Below are 11,137 nucleotides of genomic sequence, written 5' to 3' on the forward strand. Positions count from 1 at the left end.
CAGCAGTCATATTCGTGGCCTCCTTAATAAAGTCCATCCATCTGGCATGTAGCCATCCTCCTTCTACTTCCCTTCACCTTTCCCACTGTCATTGTCATTTCCAGCGAGTCCTTCCTTCTCATGATGTGTCCAAAGTATGACAGCCTCAGTTTGGTCATCTTGGCTTCTAGGGAGATCTCTGGCTTGACCTGCTCTAGGACCCATTTGTTTGTCATTTTGGCCACCCATGGGATCCTCAGCACCCTTCTTCAGCCCCACATCTCAAATGAATGGGTTTTCTTCCTATCTTCTTTCTAAACTATCCAGCTCTCACATCCATACATGGAAACAGGGAATGGCTCGTATGATTCTAACTTTTGTGCTCAGTTGTATATCTTTGCCTTTTAGGATCTTTTCTTGTTCTTTCATAGCTGCTCTCCCCATTCGAAGTCTTCTTTTGATTTCTTGTCTGCAGTCCCCATTCCTAGCAATGTTTGATCCCAGGTATGAGAAGTCTTTTAAAGCTATACCCACACACTGTTATGAGGACAGAGAGGGCAGAAGACCCTGGGATGGGGGTTTGCAGATATCAGTATTGCTGCCAATCCATAAATCTTAGTCTCCAGCTTTACAAGCCCTGGGCCCACTACCTCACTGTATGCACTTGTCTGGAATAATGAGAAAAATATTCAAGACATACCACAGTGTAGTTGTGTATGCAGCTCTGTAACTTTATTGACTAGGTTGATTGCACAGACTTCATTATTTTCACCATCCAAGGTTTCCGGTACAGCTTTTTAAATTGAGTTTAGACGTCTCTCCCTCCCCTTCCCCCCCCCCCCCATCAACCTCATCAGTGGCTTTCCCAGGTTTTCCATCCTGCCTTTAACATTTCGGGTTTGAAATCTGCCAAATTGCACGTTGCTCTGGGACTCGTAAAAACAACCATGCGCAGTTTGGGGGCAGCCGGTGGGACACTCTGCAAGCGTTCGGGTTACTTTGCATTGAAAAGGAAAACAAAAAAACAAACCAGACAATTAACTTCTTTTAACCTACAGACATTTTGTGGGACTTAAATGTGTAGTGCAGCAACTTTAGCTCAATCTGTTAAATTATCTGGGAAACCAAAGTGCTGTGGCCCATTATCAATCTTTCTTCTTCCCTTTGGGTGCTTCCTTTTCGCCAGCTTCTTCTTCATCTTTGCCTTCCTTTTTCTCTCCTTCTTCACCTTCTGCTCCTTCTTCTTCTTCTCCCTCACCCTCCCCTTCTCCTTCTTCTTCCTCTTTGGATTCTTCTGTTTCTTCCTTGGTCCCTTGGGAAAGAGTAGAGGGGAAAGAACAAAAGGGGTAAACATAGGGAAGCATTCCAAAATAAGGCTGTGCCAAAATAAGATGGCAGTCCAAACGTTCAGACAGAGAAAGCTAAATATCTCACAAATCTACATAACCCAGACTTCCATCGCATTGATGTCAAAGCTGTGTCAAACTGCATTAATTCTGCAGTAGTGATGCAGCATATGGATTCCATCCACAATGTGGGGAGAATAAAATATTTGTACTAAAAGAAATACAGACTGCCAAAATAAAGCTGCTTTGGGTCTCTTTGGAGGTATGCTATTTAAATGATGCATGGGTCCCAAGAGTCCGGAGGTTGCGCCAAAGCCACACTCCATTCCTAAGCACTGGAGTGCAGCTTTGGTGCAGCTTCTGGATTCTTAGGATGCATGCATAATTTAAATAGCATACCAGACCCAAAGCAGCTTTATTTTGGCAGTCTGTAACAGGCCAAAGTAAGTCTAGTAGAGACTTGTTTGTCCAAATTCATAGATTTGAATCCTAACTTCAGTGAGCTCTGGAGAAACCTTATTGATATCAGATAGATCAAACAAGGAAATCACCTTGGGCATTAGGGAAGAGCATGCTGTTAACAAATAAATGTATTCCCTCTGTTTGAAATAGCATTCTTTCAAAAGCCACAGAGCAGCTAAAGTGAGCCTATTTAGCTCTATTTCCTTGGATATCCTGGTAGCTCTGATCAAAGAGGCTCATCTAATGGGAAAACAAGGACTTCACAAACTGAAGCAAGAACAACAGAATGAAAGGAGTTACAAACCAATATATCAAAGATGGATCCCAAGAGGATCCCAATTATGTATTCAGAGATTATTTAATATCAATTAGGAGGGGAACCTACCCTCATCCTGCTACATGTTGGGAGTCTTTATTCCAGTAAATAGTCCATTTCAAATTTAAAAGAACCTCATATCTGTATCAATAGCACTAAGTGCATTTCCTGTTTCGATGTGAGAAAAGAAACTAACACAGATCCAAAGAGTGAGGAGCAAGTGTTAAATATTTCAAAATTAAATGTTATACACTCTTGTCTATTATTGTTATTATAGGATTGAATATTATTCTATTTTCCATAATAATAATAAAATATCAATTTCCCCCCCATCTGAGCTATAACCTTTATTAATTAGTGCCAAATCTAGACTTCAAACTTCAGCCATTTCACATCTTGGAAATGCATTGGATTGGATCAAATTCTGACTTAGTCATGCTTTACACAGACCCACTGTAATCAATGGGGGACATCAACAAATTAGTATTTGTCCTACTGATTTCAATGGGTCTACTTCAAAGATGATTGAGTCAAAATCCAACCCATTAAATCTCAAATTATGCTTTTGTTTTTTGAAGATATCATCAATAGTACCTTCTTCTTCTTCTCCTTCTTGGCCTTCTTCTTCTCCCTCTCCCTCCTCTCCTTCTCCTTCTCCTTCTCCCTCTTCTTCACCCTCTTCTTTCTCTTCTTCCTCTCCTTCTGAAGGTGGAGATTCTTTGGCTTCTTCTACTTTGGATGCTTCAATTGTCTCCTCAACTTCTATCTGTTCTTCTTGCACATGGCTAGAGTAGTAGGCAGGGAAGGAACGGGCTGACATCAAGTAGGAACCGCTCTGTAGACCACTGTAGGCGGATCTCCCAAAGGTTGTGGCACCCTGTGTGTAGCTACTGCTTATGCTTCCAACACTAGTGAAACTAAGACGAGTCTCTTCACCTTCAAGGAGTTTTCTGCAAGACAGGAGGGACACAGAAGCATCAGGCCCACATTCAAATAAAGATGGACATAAATTAATGAATGGAAAACAATACCACTGGCTTTTAATTTAATGATGTGATTAAATACCACACCAAAACATACAAGTTGAAAAAGATGATCCACTGATGGATGCTCAAAATATCTGTCCTTCAATACATAACAGGTACATGAAAAGTATGAGAGCATAAAAATATTGGGCTATCCCTTTCCACTTAGTCCTAAGGCCATTGTGAATTACCATGGACGGGACTAAGAGGACCCACATCTAGCTTAAACTCCAGTTATACTCTAAGACAGGAGGATGAATTTCTCTGCATATTAAGTGTCAACTCAATGTTAAAATTTCATAGGAGATAAAGACACACTCCCTCAATGCCATCCTTGGTAGACAGCCACCAGTAGGTTCTTCAGGACTGGTTTCAATAGTATTGTAAAGGTTGTCTTTTCTTTTTGCCAGCTAGGAATTCAGTCACCCTACGGTCATTAACAAGGTAAGCAAAGGTATGCTTGGATTCTATTGATGAATTTAGAGTTTATATGTGATTCATAGGGATTCATCTATTATATAGCAGGATATCATAAAAAGTGTAACTGCATACAAATATTTTAACTAATTGGAATAATTGGGCCCATTTTTTTAAAAAAAAAGATGGATATGGCATTTCTAGGACTTAGCATACTTATACCACACTTGCCCACTCAAAGGTTCAAAGCAGCTTACAGGTGAATCTATGGCTTTCTTCCATCTCAGAGAGCCAGATCTGGGACTGCAGCTTCTGTGTGAGTCCCAAGAAGAGCATTAGGGCAAATAGTAAGATCAGTCTGCTCAAACCACTGGCCAGAGATAGGACTGTGAAAGCGAGGAAAACTCTGAGTCTTCAAGGATTTCTGATTTCTACCTTGAAGCTTTATTGGAAGCTTCTGCTTTCTGTGTGCATCTGTTTTTCTATGCACACTTTCCAACTGTACACATCTTTCCTTCCACTGATTTGTGTGCATTTTTTGAAACATATGCATTCATTTGATGAGAACTTGCCAAATGTGAACACTTTTCAAATGAAACAGTGTTCTTGTCTGAATCGCATTTGGAGTGGTGGGTGAGCCAAAGTCAAACATGAGCAAGGTCAGCATCCTTTCTCGTTTCTCATTTCTCTCCATCTGTTTTTTCTTCTTAACCCCCCAGATGGTTGCAAGGGAAAGAAACAGATCACTTTCACAGAGGTCCTGAAATGACAGGTTGCAGAGGATTTTTGAAAATCGACTAAGGGCCTCATGAGATCAGACTGACAGTTGCAGCTGGAATAAAATAAGGAGACATTAAATTGGGACAAGACTAGTGGATATTTAAGAGGCTTTTGTCAGGTTTTTAACTTTTAACCATAATAAGACTAATGCGCTTCATAGTTATCCCTCTTGGAAGAATCCAATAAGACCCTGTCAATTTGTTGTATTGCAACTAGTGGAGAAGGGAGAAACTAGGAATTTGCGTGTCGCACCCTGTGTCAACATAAAAAGAAAACTCATTTGAGCCTCCAAACACTGGTTGCCATAATCCCTCACACACACACACACACACACACACACACACCAAAAACTGAAAATTAAAAATGCATTTTACAAAGTGAACCTAAGCAAGTTTATTATTGCATCTCTCCCCTCCCTGGATTACCTGTATGCTGCAATTTCAATGTCCAGAGCCATTTTGACATTTAGAAGATCCTGATATTCCTTCAGATACCTGGCCATTTCACTCTTTGTGGTCCTCAGTTCATTTTCTAATTTATTGACTGTGTCCTGTTGGGAGTAAGGAAAGGGTTAATGGCATGAATCCATTGATTCTTGTAAAGTAATAATGCCACCATTGTGTTGGAACTGAGGCTTTGCCTTCAAAAACAAAGGTGTTCTTCTCTTTCAGTGGGCCAGTCATCATGTAAAGTCAAGCAATTCTGTTTCACTTTCACATGGTGCTGTAAGGTTCTAGGTAGGAAATAAATGGTGCTCTGTATTTTGTTGGACTGCAATCAACTATAATTGATCTGTTTAATCAATTGCTTGGTGGTAAATCGTCCGCACTTACATAGATCAATTGTATTCAATAGCCTTTTCTATTCGGGACAGACATCTGGATACAGGCCTATATTCTATGCAATCTATGCATGTTTCACAGCCATACAGAGGCATAACTTACTGCTTTCCCTCCTACATTTGTTCATATTTAACAATGGGGCTAACAATTGTATTGTGGCTTAAGAGACCAAACAGATTTGTTATCTTTGTTGCAATGAATAGATCAACATGGCAGCCCCTTTGGATGCTATAATCAGCCACATTCATTGACATAATTGGCCCGAAAAGCTTTCTCCTTCCATTTAACTGGATTAACAATCGTTTCAGTAATAGATTCTCAAAGTCTATTTGGGAGGTCTTTTTCATCCATTACAGATTCCCTTTATATCTTCCCTCAATAATTTATTCTCCTCTATATCTTATGCATTTTTCATCACGATCTTGCTAATGAGAGTCATGAAGAATGTATCAGATGTAATTAACGCAGTTCATGGATATCAGTTTTTTAGTCCAGTCTTACAGCAGAAGTACAAATAAATATGTCAAGGAACCAAAGGAGGCTTGCTTGTCTAAATATAATCCTTGCTTAAATATTGCTTGCTTAAAAACAAAGACGTGGAATTAAAGGTTATTCATTCTCAAATATGAGCTATTAAATAAATAACCATTTTATTGGGGCAAAAGATATAGGGTTCATTTTGAAATGAAATGCTTATGATCACACTGCATTTGTAAAAGCTGCAACAATATTGTCCAGAATTAAATGAAAGGTTTTGTTTAAAACAATGATGACAAAACACAACTATTTTTCAGTTACCCTCCATTTATCGTTTCTGCAAAAAGAGACAAAAGTTGATTCGGCTCAACGTTTTTCAAAAAGGGAATCATTGCAACATTTTCGGTCTCGTGTTTTATTCTGTTCAGTATAGGATAAAACCGTTCCAAAGGAATGAATCTGGATTGTTTCAGCTCATCAAACACTACCTAGCGGACGGTATCAACCTCAAAACTGCCCTTCCAGCTTAATCTAAAACTGAATTAAACCAAATAATTTGAAATGGAAATGGATGAGCTTGCCTCTGCATCCAACTTTTATCACAAGGCGCGAGTTTAGATGACATCTGAAATGGTCTTCTACTTGTTTTTTGTGGGTTTTTCAGGCTATGTGGCCATGTTCTAGAAGAGTTTATTCCTGACGTTTCGCCTGCGTCTGTGGCTGGCATCTTTAGATGACATCTTCTCTGAGGATGCCAGCCACAGATGCTGGCAAAACGTCAGGAATAAACTCTTCTAGAACATGGCCAGATAGAAACCCACAAAAAACTATGGATGCCGGCCATTGAAAGCCTTCGACTTCACATAGTTGTTTGAGTCAACAAAGATGATCTAAGCTTAGATGTGTATTCCAGTTGATTCTACAAAAAATGATTTAAAACCACAGAACCATAGTCTAATCTGATTTGTTAAAGCGTCTGCAGGATACATTAGCATGAATCCAGATCCACTGATCTGGTTGTGGATCCTATCTGTGCTTACGCAACCGCCTGTTTTGTGCTTAACCATTACATTGTTAGCAGCCTTAGATGGTGCCACGCAGGCAGCCATTTCATCACCAAGGATGATGGACAACTCCCTGATTCAACTAGATGGAGTGGAAGCATAGGCGGAGGACCTCAACTGGAAGATGGTGCATTGCACCATTACCAAGTTGGGGTGGGTCACAAAAGGGTTTTCTGTTTGTCTGTGGTGCTGCAGTCCCAAAATAGATTAATTTTTAATATAAACCAACTGTGGAAGAATACAATGGTCACGTACTCTGCCTTTCCTCCCATTCCTCCCATAGACTAATCTAGAAGGAAAGTTATGATGGATGTGGAGTACAAAGACTATTCCGGCTCAATGAGTGTCCACCAACTCAACATGATAAGCACAGATCAGAGAGTCCTATATGATGTGTTGATCTTATGGGGAGGATTCACACATCCTTTGGTCCTCCATAGACTTGTCCATTCTATCTAGTTATGTGATATGTTTATGACCAGTGGCTATTGATAGTGACCCTCATGTTCATCCTCTGAATCTATGCAAGTGCATCCTCCTAAAGAGCTCAATGATCTCCCTTAAAATCTAACCAGATAGAAATCAGCCAGGATCATATTCTTATGCACATTTGCTCAGAAGTAAATCCACAGAGACTAACTGCAATTTACACCAAAATAGGCTTAAATGGGATTCTCTGACAGAGAGATCTGGTGTCACAATAAACTACAATTCCCAGGATTCCCAGGGCAGTTAAAGCGGTCTCAAACTGGATAATTTCTGCAGTGTGCTTTGGACCTTTGTTCCAGAAGGATTTATTTCTATCACATTTATTTCTAGCAAGTTAAAGACTTGCATCTGAGAGAATGTGAAGGCACAACGTAGATTAGAATGGTACTCTTAGGATTAAAAGTTTGACACCAAATCAGTTCTCCTCTCCTGAGCAAATGCAATAGTACAGTTTCCTAATGGATTCTGGTCCCGGAGCATTTCAAACCCCTGCCTCAGATTAACTCCATTCCTCACATTCCCTTTTATTCAGTTTGTGTGGGCAATGGAGATTTTGTTCTGTAATGGAGAGATATTGAAACAGAATGACATTTTAAAAGAGGCAGAATAAAGTTGCAGATAGTTAGTGGCATGAACAAAACCAGAAAGTGATATTATATTGCACACTATTTATTATACATGTGTGATTTAGCCCAGTGTTTTTCAGGCTATCGGATGTGTGGGACTGGCAACATGTTCACACCCACAGACTATAATTCATTCATTCATATATATCCCCTTTTCTTTTCTGGAAGCTTGGCAGAAGCGGTTCAGGGACCATCCCTAGTCCAGAGACTACTACTTTTAGGCCACCTGGAAGTAACTTCTATTGCTCAGAAGAGAGCTGATTCCCTTGGAAATGCAGAAGAGGGGAGCCAACAGGGAATAGAAGAAGAAACCATACCTCCCCACCCCTTTTCCTGCAGCAAACTCATAAAGCATGAATAATGGCTGAAGCATCTTTGCAGCAAGGAAGGCAGCTAAAAGGATCATCTAAAGGCGCCTGTCTGAACTTGGAAGTTAAGCAGGGTCAACCCCAAGTCCATGTTGGAGCCCCAGGGCCATGCAATTTTCCCCAGCCTACACACACACAACACAAACACACACCTCTATATGTTTCTTTGGCTGCAGGAAATGCAGTAGAGAAGGGTAGAAAAAGAACAGAAGCGTCCCAATATCAGAGCATGGAAAAGGTATGTATGTATGTGTGTGGCTTCACTGCAGGTCCCAGAATCCCCTGCGGATGATGGGTGTTGCAGTCCCAAGCACATGTGACTTTCCTCAGCCTACACACAGTGAGAGCTGCCTGCTGTTTTGGCTGCAGGCAATGCAGCAGGAGAAAGGAGGACAAATGCTCCAAAGCGATCTATCTAAGGTCAGAGCTTGTTCCACTGCAGCTCCCAGAATCCCCCGCCCAGTTGGGTGTTGTAGTCCCAGACCCACATGACTTTAAGCCTACACAGATAGAGAAAACCAGTGCCAGGGCCAGAGCTGTTTCTACCTTTGGCTGCCAGCAATGCAGCAGAGTAGGAAAAGAACAGAACCCATGTTTCAGAGCATCCCAAGATCAAAGGGGGTAAGCCTATTGTAGCTCCCAGAATCCTCCCTCCAACTGTCTGGGAGATGCTGGGTGTTGTAGTCCCAAGGGGAGAACAACATATCTATCCTAGCATCTCAAGAAGAGAGCTTGGAAAAGAGGGGCTGGGTCTACTGCAGCCGCCAGAATCCCCTTGCCAGCTTGCGAGGAGATGCTGGGTGCTGGAGTCCCAAGGCGAAAAGACCTATCCAAGCCTCCCAACACCAGAGCTTGGAAAGGGGCGTCACTGCAGCTCCCAGAATCCCCCCATCTGCGTGGGGACTACTGGGTGTTGTAGTCGTAAGGTAAAAAGACCTATGCAAGCCTGCCAAGATCAGAGCCTGAGAAAGGGGCGGGGCCCCGTCACTGCAGCTCCCAGAACCCCCCCATCCAGCCTCAGCCATCTGCCTAGCGGATGCTGGGCATTGGAGTCCCAAGGTGAAAAGCATCTCAAGCCCCCCGAGATCTGAGCCTGGACGGAGGCGGGGAGGGATGGTCATTGCGGCTACTGGGCGTTGTAGTCGTAAGGTAAAAAGACCTATCCAAGATTGTCAATATCAGAGCCTGAGAAAGGGGCGGGGGGCGGTTACTGCAGCTCCCAGAACCCCCCCCCCTCTGCCTGTGGGATGCTGGGAGTTGCAGTCCCAAGGTGAAAAGCATGTCAATCCTGAGGGGCGGGGGATGCTGGGCCCTGGAGTGGCGCTCACCTGGAGGGCGGCCAGGTCGGCGCTCTGCTTGTCCTCCAGCTCCTGGAGCTGCTTCTCGAGGGCCTCGTTGATGCCGCGCGTGGCCTCGATCTCCAGGCTCTTGGCTTTGAGGAGGCGCCGGCTCTCGGAGGCCTCGTCCTTGGCGGCGCGGACGGCGTCGGTGTGCTTGGCGGCGCTCTCGCTGAGCACCGAGACCCGGCTGCGGAACCACTCCTCGGCGTGGTGCATGTTGCGGGCGGCCAGCTTCTCGTACTGGGCGCGGATGTCTCGGAGGGCCGAGGAGAGGTCGGGCTTGTGGGCCACCTCCATCTCGACCGAGAGGTGGGCGTACTGGATCTGGGCCTGCAGCTCGGCCAGCTCCTCCTCGTGCAGCTTCTTCAGGAAGGCCAGCTCGTCCAGCAGGCTGTCGATCCGCTTCTCCAGCTCGGCCCGGGCCAGCGCCGCCTCGTCGGCGCCTTTGCGGACCTCCAGCAGCCGGGCCTCGGCCTCCTCGCGGCTGAGCATCTCCTCCTCGTAGCGGGCCTGCAGGCCCCGCAGGCTCTCCTCCAGGCTCTCCCGCTCGCCCTGCAGCGCCTGCTTCTCCTGGCTGGCTTCCTCGGTGGCCAAGCGCAGCTCCCGGATCTCCTGCTCGTAGAGGGCGCGGAACCTGGAGGGCTCCGAGTGCTTCTGCCGCAGCACCATCAGCTCCGCCTCCAGCACCTTGTTCTGCTGCTCCAGTTCGTGGACCCTCTCGATGAAGCAAGCGAAGCGGTCGTTCAGGTCCTGCAGCTGGGCTTTCTCCTGGCTCCGGATGGTCTTCAGGTCGTTGCTCAGCGCGGCCACTTGGCTCAGGTCGAAGCTCTCCATCGACGGCGGCAGCAGCAGCGAGGAGGAGGAGGAGGAGGAGGCCGCGTAGCTCCGGCGCACCGACACCGAGGAGATCGGGGCCGAGAGGCTGGAGTAGCTGGAGCGGGCCACGCCGTAACTTCCAGCCCCGAAGCTGCCTCCGCCGCCGCCGCCGCCGCCGCTGCTGCTCCGGAGCCCCGACAGCTGGACCCGGCTGGAGCCGTCGGCGAAGCGGCGCTTGTAAGCCGGGAAGTAGGTCTCGTAGCCGAAAGTGCTCATCGCGGCGAGGAGAAGGGGAGCCGAGCCAAACCAAGCCAAAGAGGAGGAGGGGGAGGAAAGGGAGAAGGAGGAAGCGATCTTCCCGAAGAGAGAGAAGGAGAGGCTGCTCTGCGGATGAGGCTCCGGGAAAGGCGCCTATTTATGCCGAAGGGGAGGCTCCCATGCGCAAAGGCCCGGCCCAGGCTCTGCCTCCCCCCCCTCCTCCTCCTCCTCCTCCTCGGAGAAAGAGAGAGACTCTTAGTGAACGATAGGATCCTATAGAATCATTCCAAGGGCCATCCTCCACTCCGGACCCCTCTTCTGCCATGCAGGAACTCCCAATCTGACAGATGGCCACCCAGCCTCTGCTTCAAGACCTTCAAAGAAGGAGGCCCCACTACAGTCTCTCTAAGGCAGCAGCATCTGCCACCGTTGAATAGCTCTGACACTCAAGAAGTCTTTAGAATCATAGAGTTGGAAGAGAGCCCAAGGGCCAACCAGTCCAACCCCCTTCTTCTGCCATGCAGGAACTCTC

At 45.4% G+C, this 11,137-nt stretch overlaps 1 protein-coding gene across 1 annotated transcript; it reads right to left on the minus strand.

Annotated features, from left to right (window-relative positions):
• Nucleotides 1-697: 697 nt before the first annotated feature.
• Nucleotides 698-10,741, minus strand: NEFL (neurofilament light chain). Its single transcript, XM_089538435.1, has 4 exons — nucleotides 9,520-10,741; nucleotides 4,751-4,875; nucleotides 2,698-3,053; nucleotides 698-1,291 (listed from the first exon to the last, which is right to left on the minus strand). The coding sequence occupies exons 1-4, from the start codon at nucleotides 10,621-10,623 to the stop codon at nucleotides 1,125-1,127; spliced, it is 1,752 nt and encodes a 583-aa protein (XP_089394561.1). The 5' UTR covers nucleotides 10,624-10,741; the 3' UTR covers nucleotides 698-1,124.
• Nucleotides 10,742-11,137: the final 396 nt, after the last annotated feature.

The sequence above is a fragment of the Sceloporus occidentalis genome, unplaced genomic scaffold (assembly GCF_023333645.1).
Source record: "Sceloporus occidentalis isolate IW3139 unplaced genomic scaffold, rSceOcc1.0.p SCAF_9, whole genome shotgun sequence".
Classification (NCBI taxonomy): domain Eukaryota; kingdom Metazoa; phylum Chordata; class Lepidosauria; order Squamata; family Phrynosomatidae; genus Sceloporus; species Sceloporus occidentalis.